Source organism: Kickxella alabastrina (assembly GCF_025024165.1).
Source record: "Kickxella alabastrina strain RSA 675 chromosome Unknown BX661scaffold_17, whole genome shotgun sequence".
Taxonomy (NCBI): domain Eukaryota; kingdom Fungi; phylum Kickxellomycota; class Kickxellomycetes; order Kickxellales; family Kickxellaceae; genus Kickxella; species Kickxella alabastrina.
This window is the reverse complement of record NW_026251488.1, coordinates 1-21,286: the sequence shown is the minus strand read 5'-3', so window position 1 is coordinate 21,286 and position 21,286 is coordinate 1. Positions and strand designations below refer to the sequence as shown.

General features: G+C 47.6%; 11 protein-coding genes across 11 annotated transcripts; 7 read left to right on the top strand and 4 right to left on the bottom strand.

The window, feature by feature from the left end:
- Positions 1-5,102: 5,102 nt before the first annotated feature.
- Positions 5,103-6,562, top strand: BX661DRAFT_184902 (uncharacterized protein). Its single transcript, XM_051536623.1, has one exon. It carries the CDS (start codon positions 5,174-5,176, stop codon positions 6,407-6,409), a length of 1,236 nt encoding a protein of 411 aa, XP_051390282.1. The 5' UTR covers positions 5,103-5,173; the 3' UTR covers positions 6,410-6,562.
- A 67-nt stretch (positions 6,563-6,629) lies between these two features.
- BX661DRAFT_184900 (molybdenum cofactor biosynthesis protein C) lies at positions 6,630-7,793 on the top strand. The gene is made up of 2 exons (XM_051536622.1): positions 6,630-7,500; positions 7,587-7,793. The coding sequence occupies exon 1, from the start codon at positions 6,702-6,704 to the stop codon at positions 7,302-7,304; it is 603 nt and encodes a 200-aa protein (XP_051390280.1). The 5' UTR covers positions 6,630-6,701; the 3' UTR covers positions 7,305-7,500; positions 7,587-7,793.
- On the bottom strand, positions 7,340-7,760 carry BX661DRAFT_199427 (uncharacterized protein; the record flags this gene model as incomplete). The annotated part of the gene is made up of 2 exons (XM_051538327.1): positions 7,340-7,480; positions 7,737-7,760. The coding sequence occupies 2 exons, from the start codon at positions 7,758-7,760 to the stop codon at positions 7,340-7,342; spliced, it is 165 nt and encodes a 54-aa protein (XP_051390281.1).
- Positions 7,781-8,371, bottom strand: BX661DRAFT_184897 (biogenesis of lysosome-related organelles complex-1 subunit 2-domain-containing protein). Its single transcript, XM_051536621.1, has one exon. It carries the CDS (start codon positions 8,334-8,336, stop codon positions 7,914-7,916), a length of 423 nt encoding a protein of 140 aa, XP_051390279.1. The 5' UTR covers positions 8,337-8,371; the 3' UTR covers positions 7,781-7,913.
- Positions 8,372-8,650: 279 nt separating this feature from the next.
- On the top strand, positions 8,651-10,199 carry BX661DRAFT_184894 (uncharacterized protein). The gene is made up of 2 exons (XM_051536620.1): positions 8,651-9,242; positions 9,595-10,199. The coding sequence occupies exons 1-2, from the start codon at positions 8,807-8,809 to the stop codon at positions 9,807-9,809; spliced, it is 651 nt and encodes a 216-aa protein (XP_051390278.1). The 5' UTR covers positions 8,651-8,806; the 3' UTR covers positions 9,810-10,199.
- A 2,685-nt stretch (positions 10,200-12,884) lies between these two features.
- BX661DRAFT_199424 (uncharacterized protein) lies at positions 12,885-13,964 on the top strand (the record flags this gene model as incomplete). The annotated part of the gene is made up of 1 exon (XM_051538326.1): positions 12,885-13,964. One exon carries the CDS (start codon positions 12,885-12,887, stop codon positions 13,962-13,964), a length of 1,080 nt encoding a protein of 359 aa, XP_051390277.1.
- Positions 13,965-14,170: 206 nt separating this feature from the next.
- On the top strand, positions 14,171-15,632 carry BX661DRAFT_184891 (Arp2/3 complex, 34 kd subunit p34-Arc-domain-containing protein). Its single transcript, XM_051536619.1, has one exon. The coding sequence runs from the start codon at positions 14,204-14,206 to the stop codon at positions 15,287-15,289; it is 1,086 nt and encodes a 361-aa protein (XP_051390276.1). The 5' UTR covers positions 14,171-14,203; the 3' UTR covers positions 15,290-15,632.
- A 143-nt stretch (positions 15,633-15,775) lies between these two features.
- On the top strand, positions 15,776-16,534 carry BX661DRAFT_144616 (lipoate-protein ligase b; the record flags this gene model as incomplete). Its single annotated transcript, XM_051533056.1, has 1 exon — positions 15,776-16,534. One exon carries the CDS (start codon positions 15,776-15,778, stop codon positions 16,532-16,534), a length of 759 nt encoding a protein of 252 aa, XP_051390275.1.
- A 22-nt stretch (positions 16,535-16,556) lies between these two features.
- BX661DRAFT_144460 (peroxisome membrane protein) lies at positions 16,557-17,645 on the bottom strand (the record flags this gene model as incomplete). The annotated part of the gene is made up of 1 exon (XM_051533050.1): positions 16,557-17,645. One exon carries the CDS (start codon positions 17,643-17,645, stop codon positions 16,557-16,559), a length of 1,089 nt encoding a protein of 362 aa, XP_051390274.1.
- A 232-nt stretch (positions 17,646-17,877) lies between these two features.
- Positions 17,878-19,414, bottom strand: BX661DRAFT_172091 (d-2-hydroxyglutarate dehydrogenase; the record flags this gene model as incomplete). Its single annotated transcript, XM_051533753.1, has 2 exons — positions 17,878-19,293; positions 19,400-19,414. 2 exons carry the CDS (start codon positions 19,412-19,414, stop codon positions 17,878-17,880), a joined length of 1,431 nt encoding a protein of 476 aa, XP_051390273.1.
- Positions 19,415-19,912: 498 nt separating this feature from the next.
- Positions 19,913-21,286, top strand: BX661DRAFT_41048 (Aspartate/glutamate/uridylate kinase; the record flags this gene model as incomplete). Its single annotated transcript, XM_051539148.1, has 2 exons — positions 19,913-20,382; positions 20,744-21,286. Coding segments are annotated over exons 1-2 (677 nt in total), but the record flags the coding sequence as incomplete, so codon positions are not given.

Below are 21,286 nucleotides of genomic sequence, written 5' to 3'. Positions count from 1 at the left end.
CTATGGCGGGAAAAGCTGGTCCATCCGGGGTAATGCAGAGCCTCGGACCGACGAGGACCAGCTGAAGCCTATGTCAATCAGTGCACTGAAAACTGCACGTGCAAACGACCAAATTGAGGAATGGGGATGGCTACGAATTACATTCCCTGACAACGATACCAATCCAGCAATCCATGTGGCAGCAACCACGACGACACAAGACAGGGCGCTACAGGAGCTACATGCCAGATACACCCAAGTCCTTGATCAGCCGCCCTCCAAACGACCACCACCAGGCGGCCCTGAGATGGAAATCCATGTACATGAGGGCACAGCACCTGTGACCAAGGCACCATACCGCCTGTCACATGCAGAGATGGATGAACTAGACCGACAAGTGACTGACTTACTTGCAAAGGGGTATATCCGCCCGTCATCTTCCCCATGGGGTGCACCAGTCCTCTTTGTCAAGAAAAAGGATGGATCAATGCGCCTGTGTGTTGACTACCGTGGCCTGAACGCAGTGACGATAAAAGATGCATTCCCAATGCCGCGTATAGACGATTTGCTTGACGACACCCGTGGCGCAAAAGTTTTCTCGAAAATCGATTTGGTACAGGCGTACCACCAGGTGCGAATTTGCAATGCAGACATCGCCAAAACTGCCTTCCGCACAAAACAAGGGTCATTTGAATTCACAGTTGTACCTTTCGGGCTGACAAATGCCCCTGCCGTCTTCCAACGTGTCATGAACCATGCGCTGCGCAACCTACTTGGCAAAACGTGCATCGTGTACCTAGACGACATCTTAGTCTTTTCAAAGAATGACGCCGACCATGCAAAAGATCTCGAGGATGTACTCGCCTGCCTCAAGGAGCACAACCTGCACACAAAACCCGAAAAATGTGCATTCTTCAAAGACACAGTCGACTTCCTTGGGTTTGTCATTTCAGGCAAGGGTATTGCGACTGACCCACGCAAAGTAGATGCCGTTAAAGAGTGGCGCACGCCAGAGACAATTACAGACATCCGCGCATTCCTTGGATTAAGCGGCTACTACCGCCGGTTTATTAAAAACTATGCTAGAATAGCACTACCGCTGACCGATTTGCTATGCAATACCGACTTTTCGTGGAACGACCAGGCTGACAGGGCTTTCACCGAGCTGAAGCAGCAACTATCCACAGCACCAATACTCCATCAGTATGATCCAACTTGCGAAACGAGAGTCGAGACAGATGCATCCGGCTCTGCAATTGGCGGTGTCCTACACCAACGACATGACAAGGTGTGGTGCCCAGTGGCATTCTATTCGGCAAAGCTGGGACCAGCACAGCGCAACTATGCAGTCCACGAGCAAGAACTTCTTGCAATCATTCGTGCACTGGTCCTCTGGCGGCATTACCTACATGGCATCAAGTTTGAAGTGATTACAGACCACAAATCAATCGAGTTCCTTAAGACGCAAAACAACATATCCCCGCGCCAGGCCCGCTGGCTGGATATCTGGCAGGAATTCGACATGAAAATCATTTACCGCAAGGGCGCTCAAAATGCAGTTGCTGACGGCTTGTCACGCTCACTCGAATCGCAACCCGACAACATAGTATACGCAGCGTCACATTCAGGCAAGGTGCCACACATGGCACTGACGCCACCGACAGGACTGACTGCACCAGCTATACCACTAAATGATGCCCCGCTGAACAACACGAGTAAAAACGATGACGCCGCACACACATCCGTACCTATACCTATGCCCATACCCATGCCCAATATCAAGACAACCACTCCAGCTGCACAGACAACGAATTTTCCGCCAACGCCAGCCGTGGTCGACAGAACATATTTGACTGCCGATGAGCGCAGAGAACTAAACCGTGCTGAATATGTGCGCAAGTCGCTGCACTACAAGAACTACCAACGCGGATGTCGCGCTGAAGCCGAAACAGAAGCCAAACGAACACAAGAGACAGTGGCTGCAGAAACGACGAGTGCAACCATGGAGACTGACCAGCCAAAGGACAATACGCACAACGACGACCTGATAGACCAATTTGAAAAATGGAAACTGTGCGCACTGTTTGTGCCACGCACAACTGCCAACAGCATGGAGGTTCAGCTGCTACACGACGATGCGACGATGCCTTGCAAGGCATATCCAGATGACGCTGGATTTGATGTATACTGTATAACCAAGTTTGTGCTCGAGCCCAAGGCCCAACACCTTGTCCCATTAGGCATCGCCGCCAAGGCGCCAATAGGCACATACCTGCGCATTGCCCCACACAGTAGCCTGGCTGCCAAGGGTGTTGTGGTGCTCGGAGGAATAGTCGACGGGGGCTACCGCGGTGAGATTTCAGTACTCCTGTTCAACACAGGCAATATAGAGATTCCGTTCGCTGCACATGACCGCATAGCACAGTTGATTCCAACCAAGATCGCACACTCACACATCACTGAGGTCAAGTCCTTTGAGGAGACAGCCGGTGGAGCCAACGGGTTCGGCTCTTCAGGAAAAGGGGGGAGGATAGCAGTCCGCATGGCTGCTGTCAAAGCGCTAACGCTGAAGACGAGCGCGAACCCTGAGAACTCCTACAAGGGCGACAGCAAGTTGGAGAAAATTATGGAGAGGATTAGTAGTGGCGAAGAACCAACATCCAGAGCCGAGCGCGACATTACAAACAAATTCCATGCACAGGGTGGTGTCCTGTTCAAGAAAGGACGCCGCTGCGTCGGAACAAAGCAAGACAGATCACTACTGCTGGCCGAGTTCCATGATGCTGCAATACACCCGGGTATAAAAGCAACATACGACAAGCTGAGTGAACTATTCTATTGGCCAGGCATGTATGTGGATTGCGAGAATTATGTCACAACGTGTGACCTGTGCCAAAGAGTCAAAGGCAGCAACAGGCCAAGCGATGGACCGCTACAGCCGCTACAGATCCCGCGACGCAACTGGTCAAGTGTGAGCATGGACTTCATTGTCAGCCTACCTAAGACAAAGGACGGATATGATGCAATCATGGTCGTCGTTGACCGCCTGTCCAAGATGGCACACTTTGTACCAACACACAATGCCGCAACCGCCCAGACAACCGCCGACCTGTATTTCAAGACCATCTACCGCCAACATGGCCTGCCCGAGTCCATAATATCAGACCGTGATCCGAAATTCCGCTCTGCATTCTGGATGGCACTGTGGAAGCAAACTGGAACGCAACTCAACATGTCCACTGCCGGCCATGCACAAACTGATGGACAGACTGAGCGTGTGAACCAGATACTGGAGTCAATGCTGCGTGCGACGTGCAACAATTACCAAAACGACTGGAACCAACACATAGTGCATGCAGAGTTCGCCTATAATAGTCGCAGCAACAGCTCGACACAGCACAGCCCATTCTATGCAAATTATAGCTTCCAACCATTGAACGCCGCCACCATCGCCTTCAACATGGAAACTGCTGAGCCCAATACCGACGCCGACGATACAATCCTGAAGATTAAACAGATTAGCGAAATAGTCAAGGAAAACATCGAATTCGCACAGCTACGCATGATCAGAAACCACGACAAGAAGATAACCTCACCCGACATTGTGCCAGGCGATGAAGTAATGATCTCGACGAACTTTACAACGCCACCTTACCTGCGTAACCGGTCCAGCAACTCACTGCAACATAAATGGGCTGGGCCCTACAAGGTCGAAGAACAGATCGGCCGAAATGCATTCCGCCTCAAACTCCCACTCGACATGCGCATTCACCCGGTCATTTCGTGGTCACACCTAAAAAAATACCATGCTGCCGACGATCACCGTGCCGCACTCCGCTCTGAACCACCACCTGTAGAAGTTGCAGGACACCTCGAGTATCAGGTCGAAAAGATTGTTGACGACCGTGTGTGGAGGCGAAAACGCCAATACCTGGTGCAGTGGGAAGGATATGGAATAGAAGGACGAACATGGGAGGACAAGAGTAGCGTGGATGAGACAGAAGCATATGAACGATATTTAACCGCGCGCGCTATCGCCAAGACCGACGGAGTCTGATCTTAAGTAGGGGCGAATGTGACATCAGAAATGGGGGCCGAGTCACGTGACAGCGCAGACGCGTAAAATATGTTTATGATATTTTACGCGTACGGCGAATTCTGAATAGTGAGCTCTTTAGCTCTTCCCGTAGTCTCATTTCTATTAATATATATTATAGCTAGTCCAAATCGCATTACAATATATGTGTTTCCCAAGTACCTGGACAATATTATCGTGTTCAATTCAACGAGCACGGTTAAAATGTTAGAGAAATCAAATATTAACCGCATTAACAAAGTGACTTTATTCTTTGAAATCCCCAGCCAAATGGACAGAACAATATATTACAGGTTGACCAATCACCTTTTTGGAATGGCAAGATTAGCAACCGATTCTACAATATGTTTGCGCGGAGGTGGATTTGAATTGGACTTTTCGAAAATCAAATGGGGTCAGCTAACAAGTATAATCGTGACATAACTAAGCGAGTTGAGTCGTATTTGGGAGCTGATTAAATATCTTCTGGATTTAAAGACGTTTATAGTCAACGAGCTTTTAATAAATCATGTACCTGAACATGCATACAAATTGATGAACCTGACCAACCGCATAATCAGCAGCCACCGGGTTCTGCCGTCAGGTAAAAAAATCAAATTATTTCCATATTACAAACTTGAATACCAATGGCTGCTTGGAAAGGGATGTTGCCGTGTATATTCATTATCTGCTCGTTCAGCTTCCCGACATCACCAATTTGTATATTAAATTCGCAGACTGACTGGGCATGGACAGGTTTGTATGCGAATACAAAAAGTGGTACCCACATATAAGCAATATCAAAATAATTTGTTAACCGCAGTAATTTGTGCATATGGTTTTTTTTAAAAAAAAATACTACTCAAAATTGAAGGCATATTTAGCATGCAAACATGTGCACATATTATAGCCACTATGTGTCGGGGCCAGATCTGCAGTGAATAAAAACAGCTGTGCAACTCTTGTAATTTGTTAGCCTCGCTCACATGACATGTATGCAGTTTTCCATTTTAGGACACGGAGATGCAGGATGCACCTCCGACTATTTGTTTTTTCGTTTTGCTCTTGTTTTTTTAGTTTATATATTTTTTTATTCTCTAAATTTGCAAACAAAAACTAATGTTTAAACTATTTCGACAAATTCCAGTTATTCGGACACAGTCGCTCATCAGGCTCATAACCGAAAAAGCGGCGCAGCTTACGTTCTCAAATGCAATTCCAAACACCGCCACCACGGCTCGTCTAATAAGCAGCACACGCACTGAGCACACCCCAGATCATTCTCTAGAGCCAACAAAGAGCGCAGGTGTTTCAACAGTGCAAAAGCATACCAGCCCAAGTACCGAACAGCAGAAAGAGTTGCCCGCACTGACCGATCTCTTTGGGCGATTCCACAACTACCTGCGCATCTCGGTAACCGAGCGGTGCAACCTGCGGTGCCAGTACTGCATGCCCGAAGAAGGCATTGATCTGACAAAAAACGACAAGCTGTTGACCACCGAGGAGATAATACGTGTAGCAAAGATATTTGTGCAACAAGGCGTTGACAAGATCAGGCTGACTGGCGGCGAGCCCACGGTGCGCAAAGACATTGTAGAGCTGATCCAGGGCCTCAACGAGCTACGGCCCCTGGGACTCCGCAAGATTGCCATCACCACCAATGGTATTGCCCTACGACGCAAGCTTCCATTGCTACGCTCCGCTGGACTCGACGGGTTGAACATTTCGTTAGACACGCGAGACCCGCGCAAGTTTGAGCTGCTCACGCGACGAAAGGGCGGTGCACATGTGCTTCAGGCAATTGCCGAAGCGGGAAAACTTGGGTTTCAATTTGTTAAGGTTAATGTCGTAGTTATGCGCGGGATGAACGAGGACGAGGTGCCTGCTTTTGTCGAGATGACACACGACGAGGAGCTGGATGTAAGATTTATTGAGTATATGCCGTTTGATGGCAACCAGTGGGGTCAGAAAAAGATGGTCGGATACAGAGATATGCTGGACAATCTGAGGAAAATATATGGTGACAACATTGAGCAGCTGCCGCTTGAGGACAACCACACGACAAAGGGGTATAGGATTAAGGGGTATCGTGGTCAGTTTGGGTTTATCACTTCAATGACGCACTCGTTTTGCTCGACATGCAATCGTGTGCGTGTCATGGCTGATGGCAATTTGAAAGTGTGTTTGTTTGGGAACACTGAGATTAGCCTGCGCGATCTGCTGCGAAGCGGATCTTCGGATGCAGAGATTGTGAGCACAATTAGCCAGGCCATCAAGCGCAAGCAGCGTGCACACGCGGGCATTGACATTCTGTCGCAGCTTCCAAACCGCCCGATGATTAAAATTGGAGGTTAAAACTAACGTGTTTTATACAATTAGTTTGTGCTTGAAATTTAAATAACAAATTTGCACATATGTTGTAGTAGGATGTGGCATGGATAACATTAAAATTTTTCTTAGTAATCCGGCAGAAACACCAATACCACACCTGCTAATATCCATAACCTTAAAGTATTTACAAAATAAGGGGCGCCAACGCGTTTTTCTGTCCGACAAAGCACGCGCAATTGCATCGCCTCAATAAAGAATACATTGTCTTGACTTTTGCCTATATATACATTTATTTTTTCCTGCCATTACCATCGTCATGTCAAATACTCTGATAAAGCTGAACGCGCGCATTTTGAAACTGCCAATATGCAGTATGCTTGTTAAACTCAGCCGCTTGGACCTGTCTGTCCCTGCCACCCGGCTTAAATCCTCGCTGACTCACGTAGACGAAGCGGGAGACGCGCACATGGTCGATATCAGCGACAAACTGCCGACACAACGACTGGCAATAGCCCGTGGGCGTGTGCGCATGAACCAGGATACATTTGACTTGGTCAAGCAGGATAAGATTAAAAAGGGCAACGTGCTCACGGTCGCCCAGGTGGCTGGAATCATGGGCGCCAAAAACTGCTCGCAAATAATCCCACTGTGTCACCCTATCGGAATTACAAAGGTTTCTGTTGAATTCGCGCTTGAAGATAGGCTTCATAGCAGCCCTCTGAACTGTGCGGTAGCCATCGAGGCCCAAGTCAAATGCAAGGGTGAAACTGGTGTGGAAATGGAGGCCCTTTCGGCCGTCTCAATCGCAGCGCTGACTGTGTTTGACATGTGCAAGGCCGTATCAAAGGATATGCGCATCGAAGACCTACGTGTTGTTGAAAAGTCGGGTGGCAAAAGTGGGCATTGGAAAAACGAATGACTAATTTTTATTTTCATTTTTTCGAAATACTATTGCTAGAAATCGAGCATTAGCTGCGCTAGAACCTTTTCTAGGTCTGATTCGTCCACAGGCTGGCCGGCTCCCGACTCCACGCGACTGGCCTTGGTCCGGTCAATGGCCTCTTTGGCAAACATGAGTAGGAACTCAGCTGACAGCTCCAGCGCGTCGCCCTTGACTATAATAACATTTGCAGACAATATATTTTATTAGACATATAGCCAAATGTCAGCCAACAAAACGTTTGTTTATAAGTGCACTTACTATCGGTGTTTGGCCTTTTCCAAGCGGTCTTGAATATGGCCTTGATAGCCTCCTACCAATATATACAAATTATGCGTCTTTAGCGTGCTTTGTGCGTAAAACAAAATGCAATGTTAATATAGGAAAAATATATTCTGAAAAAGAACGTACCGGTTTTAGCTTTATTTCGTCCATGGTTTCACAAACTTGTTTTGGTGTACAGATGATATGTTAAAAAATTGTATGGAGAAAATCAGCTAAAAAAACTACAATGGCAGTGGACAAAGTAACCATGACAGCACACAATAAGCTTATGGCATGGTATGCATTGTCGTTTGGCCGCGCGGTCTACTTGAGTAAGCGCTGGAACTTGGCTTCTATTTGGAGCGAAAACCTGTCGAGCTCCTGCGCCACTTGCTCAAGGTTGCTTATGGACTCCACCAGTGTATCTATCTCGGCCAATTGGGACTCCATCTCGTTGTACGTCTGCTTTATCTTGTAAGCGTGAACCAGCATATCCTGAGCCTGCCGCGAGATGCCCTCGTACTTTGCAATAGACGCATCATTGAGCTTTTCCAAAAGGTGAATGTCTGACCCCGCTGACTCTAGCTCTGCCTGCAGATAAAGCGCCGTGCTTTTGAATGCCCTCCGCGAGGCGCTTTCAATAGTGTCGGGGGCGGTGCTCAAGGCCGCTGTTGTTGCTGCGGAATAGCTGCTGGCGGGTGCCGTGCTTTTGTCGTTGGTGATGTGAGCGCTGTATCCGTCTGACATTGTTGTAAATCAAGTAATTGTGCAGAATGATGATGATGATGATTAGTAAATGCAGCATCATGGAATATTCGCGCAGTGCTACTGGCTTGGTTATGCGTGCTGGCCAGCTTTGGCGGCTATATGGGTTGCACAAGTGCATGTGACGAAACTGGCAGCTAATCAGTGATCAGATCAACTTTAATAATATTTTTCTGACCTTGCCGCCTTTTATTTTCTCATGAGTGTGCTCAACAGGCTGACATTCGAGCTCCAATGAAAGCCTAACTGCGTTTGGCTGCGTCTCACGCCAAAACGAACAGTCGGTGAAAGGTTTTATTTTCAATTTTTTCACAACGCATTCCAACCTTTCTTTGCATTTTGACACATTCAAATTTCTCCACCTTTACATTCCACAGCTTACTCCACAATATTTTTTCTTGTACATTTTTTACTTCACGCAACGCCCACCCTCTCTAACTTATTGACACATAATGTACGAGTCCTCGCTCAATGGCGGTCATTCGTACTCGACACCAACCTCACCGGCCCCATACAACAACAATTCACAGCCAAATGAGAAGAAGCAGGCATACGACAAAGAGCTAGCGTCGGTGTTTCGAGCGTCAGCCGCCAATGTTACGCAGCTTTTCAAAATGGCAAGCGAAAACTGGAACACAGCGCACAGTGCCGGGTACGAGCAGTGCTACGACGATATATGCGAGTACTTTGCTGCTGCGGCGAATGCAGAAGGCACGATGGCGCATTCCGAGAGCAACCAACTGAGCATGCAGAGGCTAATTGAGTTTGCCCGGCTAAAACGCTTAGCGCAGAGACCGACACATTTTGGACCGGGGGCTGGACGCTCTCCCTCGACACCTAGCCAGCAGCATGATTACCAGCAACGCCGGCACAACATTGGAACGCAAGGTACTGCCCCGCCCTTTAGTTAGCTTGTTCAGAAACGCGAAACAATATTTCTACTTTTTACCTCTGGCAAAAACACGGCATCATGATTGTGTCTCGCCTTTATTTGTCACAATGAGTGTTGAGAGATGATATGGATGATGAGGAATATATCAAGCGTGGACATTTGAAATCAGAATAGATCTTGTGCTGCCTATTTTGTGTTTGCCCTGGAGTTTGGGTTGCAACACACCAAACTCCAATTATCAGATTTTTTTGAGCTACTTGGATCTCACAACACAAGTTAACCATGACATGCAAATGCAAAAAGTATTGTTGCTAAATTACTGGCTTTTTTGGTATTGTGTTTGTATAGATTTCCCGGAAAATGTAGATATTGCGTTGAATATTGCCCTTAATGATCCACAATCCCAGGTGGAGCTGCAGCAAAATGTTTTGGACAACCATGAGGTAGAATTTGTTTTTAAATGGGCTACGTTAAATGTTTGCGCTCCTTATTATTGTTTTACGGAAATATGTAAAGGACTTTCCAACAGTATTATTCATATCATTTATACCCTATTTTCGTAGATATCGAACGCGCCTTTATTGGAGGCGGCCAAGCCCACAGATGCACAGTGTGGCCACGTATTTAATATCCCAGAAGGCGATTCTGGAGATGCGGCGACGCCTCAAAGACTTGGCGAAGTTAGTGCTAGAGACCAGGTTTCTGATGACTGCGACAATATTTTAGCATCGTCCCCGATGGTCAACGATGGGCAGCGCCTGCTGCGGGGCAAGCGTGCGCTCGAGTACTTTGACTTGATGGACGTTGAGCCCCCGAGGCGGAGGCAGCGCAAGGACGATATTGATATGGCCTAATAATTGTCTTTCAAGATGCTTAGCAATATATCAGGATTAATCAATTTATAATTTGTAAAAAAAATGTAAATGGTGTTCGCTTTAAAAATATGAATGGCAAATTATCAATATTGTTCACAGCAGGAGCAGCATTGTTTGCTAATATCATATGAAATTATAATCATTTACCTTGGCTGCACTTCAGCTTTTACATACAATAAGTCGGAGTGCTTCGGGAGCTGTCTGGTTAAATTCCCTGTGACACGATTACATGGCATTCCAAGCATGCAGCGCAGCTAGCACAGGGTCCACTGCAGCAGGGACATGGGTTACAAGCTGCATGTGGGTAAGTCATACATGCCATGCATTTTGTGCAGAATCCTCAGTGCACCCATACGTTTTTTGAAGATAATGTGCAGTGCAGTGAACATATCGGATTGTCATTTTGCGCAGGCTGGTCTCGTGTTATGAAAAAATGAATAAGAGCTGGCATTAGGCATGTGAGTAGATGAGCGCCAATGCATTCACCACCACTTTTTTGTTACACAGAAGTGGCTGCCCTACAACAAGTACAGGACAACTGCCTCCATTGCAGGAGACACTATATTTATTGTTTGGCGTATTAAAAAGGTGAAAGATAATAAACATTTGAAATTTATTAGATGAAAACCCTTGTTAAGAGAAAAATTAAAATGAACGGATAATTATCAATTTTTGTAAACTCGTGGCGTAGAGCCTCGAGTGAAATAGCATGTGAATTTAAGTATAAAATAATTTTGTTATGGCAAACAATAAGCATAACATTCATATATCTTCTGTCCTTATCCTGCGCACATGATTTACGGATGCAAATCCTTTGTCGGGCGCGTGCATTCGCCGCTTGCGTCACATCCAGTGCCTCCAGTCTCAACTGTTGGCTGGTGTTCATGCATTAGGTTGAAATTCTGCTCATTCTCAGTGTTTTGGGCTTATAGCTTGTCATTTAGCCCTGTAAATATGATCCAGAGCTGTTCCTGCAGTTTGTGCTCCTTGGCGATAAAAATAAAGGAAACATAAAAGTAAAGGAAATGTAACAATATATAATTCTTGTTTCGTAGGCAAAGTACAATGCATCAACATTACAAGAACAACTACCACGTATACCGAGTGCTGTCACATTATCCTTACACAGGGCAGCAAGTGGACTTCCAAAAACTGGGCTGTCTGAATTGCAAGTGAGTATATATTCGAAAATACAAAGCTCGAGTCTGTTTTGGTTGCAAAAGAGCTTTTTATTTCCCATCAGCATGCAGCAATTGAGATAAGATAACTCCTGTTACGAGTTATTTTATAGCCACTGAGCTGATTGGCCATCTAGAAACTTGACTTTAGTTATCTTAATTTGTGCTGGTTTGCACGCAGTTTACAAGTTCAATATTGTTAACCTGATTTGATTCGGATTTTCTGTTGCCTTTTTCCCTTACATTGTATATTTTCTAGTGATAAATCAACGAATTCAAAATGAAAGACTCAGAAACATATGGATACTCAGTGTTGAAACTCATTATTTCCGATATTTTTAAAAAACAAAGAAGAAACTAAGTGACTGCATATGGCACATGTCAGAAATAAGTCATCGTTGCTAACAATGATGCCCCCTTATTTACAATAATCTTGTTAAATGAAATTGCCAAAAAATGTTTCAGAGGAACAATGCACAAAAGTTTTGTTGTATTCAGAGCATGATCCATTGAATATATGCAAGGCAAAACAATTGTATTCAGCGAATATATCTATATTCTTTATATTTTTATAATGAAAATAATGTAAATGTAAAACCCTCACGGTCAGCTGTTGGATGAAAATATGAAAAAGAACATTTAAAAATATCTTGCTGCTACTTCTCACACTGCAACAATACAATTAAAACATAACAACGGATGGTCTTGTTGTGTGCCTGCATTGTTGCTTTTTGGTACATTCAGCGTAGTGATACATTATCTTATTCTGGCTTCGAATATCCTCTTTCCTTTTTTTTGCTTATTTTTTCCCGTAAAAAACGCATGTCATCGGAAGCAAGCATATTTATGTTTGAGGATACGCATGAACATTATCTACATTTTTCACATTTATTTCGTTGTCAAATAAAATTACGATGCACTGAAAAGCACACCACAGGCACATAAATATGTTTGCATTTCTCTAATTTTAGTTCCTATACCTAATCAAAAACTCATTTTCATGCAAGTGCGCAACACCTGTGCAGAGAAGGGTGTGCAAATCCACAAAGGTAAATCCAATATTGTAGATATTCATTATCTTTTTTTGCACTATCTTTTTTATTTTCCTTCCAATCTTAATAAAAAATAAACAGAGCGCTGAAAATAAAACAAAAATGGATATTGGCAGATGCATGTTAGTATTACATTTTTTGCTGCTATGGAAGAATTTACCTATACCGATAAACATGAAGGATAAAATATCAATTTTTGACATGGCTAATAAAACAAGTTTGGAAGTTTTGGATAAAAATAGCTTGTGAAATAATGTTTTTTTGTTGCCACACGTTCAAAAAAAAAAGATGAGACAATAGTCACTTGATACGCATATATAAAGAACCGAGGCTGGTCTTACATCGTTTTTTTTGCATTCAGATACATACCAACATGAGCTGCGTTTCTTTTTCATCTAGAATTCATTATAATTCTCGCCCACACCCTTTTATTTACTATCTCTTTTTAAACGCATTTATTTCAAATTTATTTTTATTATCCCCAATTTATAGCAACATATTCATCGCATTTATTTCATATGTTTATATCCAAAATGTGTCAAAACCAGCAAGACGTGGATACTGACAGCACAGCAGCCATTAACCACCACCAAGGTTCCACAGCCAGCATTAGAATGTCTTTGGCGATCAAGTATATAAACGACCTGCAGCTACTCGCAAATCTCCCCAGACCTCTCGTACCAAGCAACGCCAACCCCACTATTTTTGTACCCAATATGGATTCCGACATATTATACAATTTTCCCGCGTTCCCCGATACCACCACAGGGCCATTAAGCTTGCCAAACTCAGCAATGCAGCCAATGGGTGAAATGATGGCAGCCCAGGCATACCCACACCACAACACATTATCCAAGCCGACATCTCAGCCATCCATGGCCCTGCCTTATCCGAGCTACCGGACTTCCCCGGTACTGAATTTCAATATATCTCAGCTTGCGCAACCAAACCCATTTCCGTATATTGACATGTTTGTTAGGCCGACAGAGCAGAATTTTGGATTTAATGTGCCAAATCACCCGCAAGGGTTTATCGGGCATGGCCAAGAAACTGGGTTAGCCACAGTATCACTGCCAGCGACTGCGTACATTTTGCAACCAATTGCTATGCAAGAGGTGTCGCCTATCCTGCAACCGGCGCATGTGTTTTTGGAATCACCAAGCAATCCACCCATGCAACAGCAGCACTTTGCTTCTCACCAATTAACCGCACCAATACCAAATTCCGATTTTTACACAATTACATTGCAACAGCAGTGCCAGCAACAACAACAGGTTCAAAGCGCCAGCCCTTCGCCCTCTCACTCTCGCGACGAAGGCACGGATGTCGAGACCAAACGCGTGGCTCGGCGCACTTCGCTCAGCGAAAAGCAGAAAAAGGAGCTGTTTAAGTGGGTTTATAAAAATAGGTTTAATCCAAAGCCCAGGGGCGAAGAGAGAGAGAGGCTTATGCTGGTGGCGGGGATGTCGAGAGAGAGGTTTAAGACTTGGTTTGCTAATGCTAGACGCAGATACTTTATTCGCATCGAGGTTAATGGTGTTGTTCAGTATGAGGTCACACAAACGTTTTTAGATGCTTGTCAGAGAGCTGATATTAAGCTCGACCAAGAATAAATATTTTTTCAAATAAAAAGAAATAAATGGATTATACTGAGGAAATTTTTTTTTTTAGTTTTCGGATACTGCTTGCATGTGTGTGCAATATTATGAACTCGATCAAGCAATGTGTTGATTTTTGATCAGCAGCAGCAGCAGCAGCATCAGAGACAATTGAACTGCAGCTGTGCTTGAATTTTTCCTACACCTAACCCCACTTTTTTCAAGTTCCTTATTTTGCTTGCTGCAGAAAATACATGTGTGCCAAAGCGCATTCAATTATTCGATTTATTTGTAATTTCACTCTTTTTCGCTCTCCTTTAAAATTCAAATTCAACCTCCATCTAGCCCATCTACTTGTTATTCTTTATTTTACAATGATTCTCTTGGAGCCCAACAGCTACGTTCTCGAGGAAACCCTCTACGCGCGGTTCACCAGCGAAAAGCCCGAAGTAGTGGACATCACGCTAGTAGATTTCGACAATGTAATCTACCGCGTGCAAACATCCGCAACCGAGCGCAATCTGCTCAACCTCTCGGTTGAGATGAAGTACTTTGCCGAGGTAGAGCAATACGGGGCCAACGATATTCTCCGAAAGGAATACGGGGCGTATGTGCATACACCCGAAGCGGGCTCGCAGTGCCAGATCGCTCTGCAGTTCAACCTGGATTCGCTGCCGGAGGACAAGCGGGCGTTGGCCAAGCATGTGTCGCTTTTGAAGCGGAATGTCCTGGCGAGTCCGTTTCTGCGGGCATTTGAGTTCTGGGAGTCCCAGCAGGAAGGAGCCGGGCCCTTGATGGCCACGCATTACCGCGATGACGAGGCGATTTATGTACAGGCGCAGCAGGACCGTGTGACGGTTATTTTCAGCACTCTGTTTAAGGAAGAGGTTGATCGGGTGCTGGGCAAGGTTTTCCTGCAGGAGTTTGTGGATGCGCGTCGTCAGGCGGCCATCCAGAATGCGCCCCAGGTGGTGTACTCTAGCCGCGAGGCGCCAATGGAGATCCGCCACTTGTCGGGGCTCAAGCAGGATGAGAGCGTCGGGTATGTTTCGTTTGTGCTGTTTCCGAGGCATTTTGCCGACAGCGAGGTTAGGGATAAGACGATTTCGCAGATCCAACTGTTCAGAGATTACTTGCACTACCATATCAAATGCGCCAAGGCGTATATGCACTCGAGGATGAGGACCAGGGTGCAGGACTTTTTGAAGGTCATCAATAGGGCCAAGCCTGAGAGAGCCACACAGGGGCTGGAGAAGAGGACTGCTACCGGAAGGTACTTCCGCCCGCAGTTCCGCCAGTCTGCCTCGGCCTCGTCCCAGGCCGAGGGCGGAGACTGGTAGTGCGGATAACTGGCCTTGGAGATGGGATGTGGGATATTATCTAAAATGCCTCTCTTTTTTTCCATTCTCTTCTTCCTACTACATTTAATAACAGCGAAGTGGCATCATTTCTTCCTTTCCCCCTCTCCCTCTGTCTCCTCAATGCCTGGTCGTGCGCGCAAAGAGGGCCAGAAGACGATTGGGGCAAATATGTGCAGAATTTGGCCTATGCCTATTTTTCCATATTCCAGCAGTGTTAACCACTTATTCTCACAGGTTTGAACCCATTTTCGATTGGCCGTCCAAGTGATTGGCGAGCTAAGCAAGCGGGTGATAATGACCTGTATCAAATTTACAATTTACAATTACTATTATTTTTATTTTATTTTTATTCCGCAAATACAATTTCTAGCAATGTTTTCTCCCCGCACGATCGGTTTTGCGGCCAAAGAACTGAGGCGGTGCACGTTGGGGCGCACCCCCGCGCAGCTCCAATCGCTGCCACCCATGGGCTACCTCGATCTCGGAACCGTGCCCTATCTCCAGGCGCTCCACATCCAAACACGCTTCAACCAACTCCGCATCGCCAACCTGGCCAACCTGGCCAAGCCAAGCAGCCAGCCCGACAAGCAGCCCAAACTAACCGACACCCTCTTTCTCCTCCAACACCCACCAGTGTACACCAACGGGCTGCGCAACCGCGGCAAACTGCCACCGTCCGAAATCCAACGGCTGCGGAGCCTCGGCAGCGAGTACGTTGAAACCGGGCGCGGCGGTGAAATAACGTTCCACGGGCCAGGCCAACTGGTCCTATATCCGAGCGTCTTCCTGCGCAATCACCACCTGGGCGTCAAATGCTACGTCGAGGGCCTGGAGAACACGGTCGTGGATGCCTGCATGCGGCTGGGGGTCAAGGCGCAGCCCTGGGAGGGGTTTCCTGGCGTGTGGGTTGGTGGGCGGAAGGTTGCTGCGGTGGGCTCCGGGGTTAAGCGATACGTGACGCTGCATGGGCTGGCGCTGAATTGCTCAACGGATATGCGCTGGTTCCAGCATATTGTGCCCTGTGGGCTGGAGGGCAAGGAGGCTGTGTCTCTGGAGCAGATCCTCTCGCGGCGCGTGGAAGCCCAGGAGCTGGTCCCGCATATTCTGTCGAGCTTCAGCTGCGTATTCAACTGCGACCTCTTGCCGCTGCATGAGCTGTCGCCGCTGACACATCAGACCATTGTGGGTTTGGTCGACGAGAGCAAAAAAGCAATAAATATGTAGGATTGAAGAAAAACTAATGCGCTTATGACGCTGCGGTGTAAAAGTAGTACTGCTTCCAGAGTGGCTGGTAGTCCTGGATCAGGGAGCCGACCAGGCTGAGCAGCGGCTTGTTGCTGCACCAGTTGGCCACGCGCTCCAGCCGCCCCCGGGTGAAGCGGTCGAAGAAGGGCGACCGCAGCAGGTAATACAAGAACAGCCATTTTCGGCGGCTGACCTCGTCGTGCTCCACAGACCGCTCCCCGGCCGACGCGCCCAAGTCGCGCGCAACCAGCCACCGGCTGACAAGCTCCGCGGCCAGAGACCCTGCCCACGGCCGCCACGAGCGCGCGCCCAGCCTGCGCATGGCCAGCACGTACAGGAGCGGCCGCAGAATAAACAGAAGCTCGCCGGCCATTCCGCATGCGCCATAGGGCTTGACGAGCGCGCCCATGGGGGCGACGTTCTCAGCATGGCGCACGGCATCGGTGACGATGCCGCCCAGGCTGGCTGAGCCCTCGGACTTTGACAGTATGTCGCGCACGCCCGAGAACCTGACCCCGCTGCGGCCGCCCCTCCACTGGCCCTGCAGCGCCGCCGGCTGCTTCTGGCCCTTCCGCAGCGAGCCTAGCTGCCCAGGATCCACCATCCGCTCCTGCACAACGCTGCCGGTCACCATGCGCCTGCCGCTAATCTGCAGCAGAACCATGCGCAGCGCTGCCTTCACTATCTCAATCCAAGTGACTGACCTCCACCGAGCCCGCTCGCCCAGCCTTTTGGCCACCACCATCTCGACCAGCTTCTCGCTAAACTGCAGGGCGCTTAGAAGTAGAGCCGCGACCCGGTAAATGTCCGACCGCTGCGCCTGTTTGCCGTGGTACCGGTTAAATGCCGACACCTCTATGTCCACCGGGCGGCCCTGCTTGTCGACGAGGAGCCCCCTTTTGGCCGCTTTGCCTAGGAGCCCATCGTGGTAGGTGCCGATGAAGTTGACCAGAGTGTAGACGGCCTCGGAGGCCACCTCGGCGTCGGCGAACCGCCCGGGCAGGATGTATGTGAGCGTGCGTAGCCCGTTTTCGATCGAACTGACCTGCGCCGCGTTGTTGACGACGAACCGAGCGTACCTTTCGAGCATTTGAATGTGAATGTGAATTGGAGCGCTATTATAATAAAAATAGGAGAAATAAACGCAGGAATGAAAAAGGGGAACAATGCCTTCATTTTTTTCGCCTAGCTCCGTCCTGAAAAAACAATTTAAAAAAGCAGTTGCCATCACATGCATCCCTCAGGCAATAAACCACTTGGCCTACTTGCTTCTTTCCCTATTTGGGCTGCCATCAACCGCCCACCCCTGACCCTGGACGGCGTTAAGCGCGCGCAACGTGCTTTCCCGGATTCATGATGTCGTTCGGGTCTAGCAGACGCTTGAGCGCCTTCATCACGTCGACAAGAACAGGCGACTTTGAGTACTTCAGGAACTGCCCCTTATGCGCGCCCAGCCCATGCTCCGCAGCCACCGACCCCTTATGCGCGCCGACCCACTGGTAAACCCAAGGCTCCATGGCCTCCTCTACAGCGCCTCCAAACTCATCGGCGATTACCTGCAGATGAATGTTGTCGTCGCCGACGTGCCCAAAGAACGTGACATCGCGCACCGCGGCTTGCTCGCAGCCATACAGCTTGTGTCTATGGAGGTGTGCCTTGACTGCACGCAGCAGCTCGTGCTGGTGCTTTGACGCCAGGCTGAAATCATACACGTGCATGCAGCCGCTCTTCATATGCGCATTGGCCATCTGCGACCGGAACAACCACACCTGCTCCATCTCCGCCGGGTCCCTCACCACCCGGCTCTCGCCGATCAACTTCCCTGCGCGCAGCCGGGCCAGAAATAAGTCCATTTTCTCCCAGTCGTGCCGCGCGAGCGACCCTCTGGTTTCAATAAGCACGTGGAATTCGTGCGTGGCACTTAGCGGGCTGCTGTACCCCTCGTACTGCACCACCAGCTCGTTGCACCGCCGCTCCCAGAACTCGAACGCCGAGACGATTTCGCCCAGCAGCTGGCGGGCAAGCACGAAGGTTCGCTGGATCGTAACGAAATCATCCATCCCCAAGACCACCAGCTGCTCGGACTGCGGCTTTGGCGCCAGCGCCAGCGACACGGCGGTGACTACGCCCAGGGTGCCCTCGGCACCAATAAACAGCTGCTTGACATCGTACCCGGATGCATCCTTTTTTAGCGTAAACAGCGAGTCCAGCACCTGGCCATCCGGTAGGACCACCTCCAATCCGAGCACATTGCCGTGCAAACTGCCGTAGCGCAAATACCGCAGGCCCCCAGCATTAGTGCTCACATTGCCGCCGATCATGCAGCGCTTCTTGGCACCCAGATCCACCGGAACTATGTATTCGAATTTTCGAACGTGCTCATCGAGGGTTTCCAAAATGCAGCCGGCTTCGGCCACAAGGACCCCAGAAATAACGTCGAGGTCGCGAATTCGGTCCATGTCGCGCAGGGAAAGCAGGAGCTCGTGCTGTTGCGCCATAGCGCCACCTGCTGTGCCGCTATTGCCGCCCTGTGTCACTACGCTGATGTGGCTGTTGTTACAATGGGAGAGAATTGTGGACACCTGGCTGGTGCACTTGGGGAACACGATGGTTTGTGAGGCGCCGTGGTATTTGTTGAAGTAGTCGGTGTTGTATGTGCCGCCCAGTTGCTCATTGGAATGGACCACGTTGATTCCTGCTGAGGTGAAGTAGTCGATGTCGGCCTGCGTCACTCCTCTCTACGTGTTTTTTTTTGCTTGAATAGACTACTTTGTTAATGTATATGCTTGTTTCTGCTTGCTCCTTGTCCCTTCTGGCATACAAATCATTTATTTGCAAGCTTACATTTGTCGATTCCATGGTTGGTATTGCTTTTATGGTGGTCTCTATTAGTTATTCGCTGTTGTGGATACAAAGTAAGCATCAAGCGTACTCTACCAACAATGAATGTTTATATGCGCACTTCTTCCATTTTAGTCATATGGCCAAGTTGAGCGGTGTCATCAACTCCCACACGTTCACACTTCGCACACACAAATGCATATAAACGCACAGGTTCTTTACATTGCATTTTCCACAGCACCTTATCCCAAATCGAGAAGCAAATGACCATATGGAGCTTTCTTTTTTTTCTTTTTTTGACCTTGCCCCAGTTTTTAATTCCGAAATAACGCTTCCGGGAAACCACGCTTTAAAATTTTGTCAATTTAATCATTATCTTGTTATCATGGCCGATCGCTGTATTTTATTATAATAGTTGGTAAAAAAAATTGACTTTGGGTTTATCAAGATAGGTGCTCCCATTGGCCTTCTCCCCCTCTCCAACCTTCACCGTCATCCAGTTATACAGAAATAGGTCTGTGATTTTGTGTGAGTAATCGATCTAAATTCCTGTTTTTTTCTGCTCTGACTCACATTTTTTTTCTGTACTTTATTTCTCACTATTTTATTTATCTTGAAACACTATAAAAGTTTGCAAATAGAGGAAAAAAGCCGAGCAAACGCATCTTTTCACTTTATCTTCCTCCTTATCTTTTAATCGTTCCAAGTTTTCCATTTTTTGTTTCAGCTACACAACCACAACTTACTACATAGCTGTTTTAATTTTTTCCCACCCTTTTTTTCAAATTCAACTTTTCACCTAGCTCAATACATTCCAATAACAATAACAACAACAACAACCTCTACCAAGCAATGTCAGACACTGCCTCCAATCCTTCGCCTACCGCAATGATTCAGAACCCCATCGACAAACCCATCTTAGTGCTCAAGTTTGGCGGAACCAGCGTTGGAAAGTTTATCCAAAATATCTGCGGCCAAATCATTCCGTAAGTATCTGATACAAAATCTTAAAAAAAATGTGTTTGTGACTTGCTTTGGGATTTTTTGTTTTGTATTGAGATGGCTCGGGGAATAATTGTATTTTTCTTCCAATGTAATAAGACAATGTGAATGGAATAAAAAATCACAATGTTATTGAATTGCGTCAGCTATGCAGGCGCGCATGTGGTTCACAACTTGGCCTTTGATTTTGTCCCTGCCTTTTTATGCACAATGGTACTGCAAGAGGCCCAAAGCCCATTTGTCAATAAATGCCCGTGTTTCTTTATTTATATTTTTTTTGCATTTGAGCCACCATTTGTAACTAATCAATATACATCTGCTTTTGTACGCATTGCCAACCTGTAGTGACCTGTTAAAGACACACCGGGTCATCGTGGTTTGTTCGGCGCGGAGCACTGATGTTAAGTCCAAGGGCACTACCACCCGCCTGGTCAAGGCCGCTGACGCCGTCCTGAGCGAGGTCGCCGGAAACCACGAGAAGGAGGTGCAGGAGATCCTTGAAGACCATCTGGAGGCCATCCAGGAGAACATGGCCTCCGAACAGATCAAGGATGGCGTGTCCAAAAGTCTAACGGAAGTATGTCGACGGCTTAAAGTGTTCCTGGATGCCGCCGAGGTCATCAATGAGGTGTCGCCAAAGTCCAAGGACATCATCGTGGGCACGGGCGAGAAACTAGCGTGTGAGTACGTCGCTGCAATCTTGCAGGACAAGGGCATTGATGCAAAGTACGTCAACCTGGAGAAGGTTATCGATCGCCACTTTGATGCCAAACACCTGGACCAGACCTTCTACGACTACCTGGCCCAGCGTCTGGCCACCGTCGCCAGGGCCTGCGGCGACAGTGTGCCGGTTATGACCGGATACTTTGGCCCGTGCCCTGGCAGCAT

What these genes read in the sequence shown, in the direction of transcription:
- BX661DRAFT_184902 (XM_051536623.1), top strand. Translation starts at nt 5,174, where the DNA reads ATGTTTAAACTATTTCGACAAATTCCAGTTATTCGGACACAGTCGCTC.
- BX661DRAFT_184900 (XM_051536622.1), top strand. Translation starts at nt 6,702, where the DNA reads ATGTCAAATACTCTGATAAAGCTGAACGCGCGCATTTTGAAACTGCCA.
- BX661DRAFT_184897 (XM_051536621.1), bottom strand. Translation starts at nt 8,336, where the DNA reads ATGTCAGACGGATACAGCGCTCACATCACCAACGACAAAAGCACGGCA.
- BX661DRAFT_184894 (XM_051536620.1), top strand. Translation starts at nt 8,807, where the DNA reads ATGTACGAGTCCTCGCTCAATGGCGGTCATTCGTACTCGACACCAACC. An exon ending in GCACAACATTGGAACGCAAG is followed by an intron (nt 9,243 to 9,594) that starts GTACTGCCCCGC and finishes GTGTTTGTATAG; the next exon opens with ATTTCCCGGAAAATGTAGAT.
- BX661DRAFT_184891 (XM_051536619.1), top strand. Translation starts at nt 14,204, where the DNA reads ATGTGTGCCAAAGCGCATTCAATTATTCGATTTATTTGTAATTTCACT.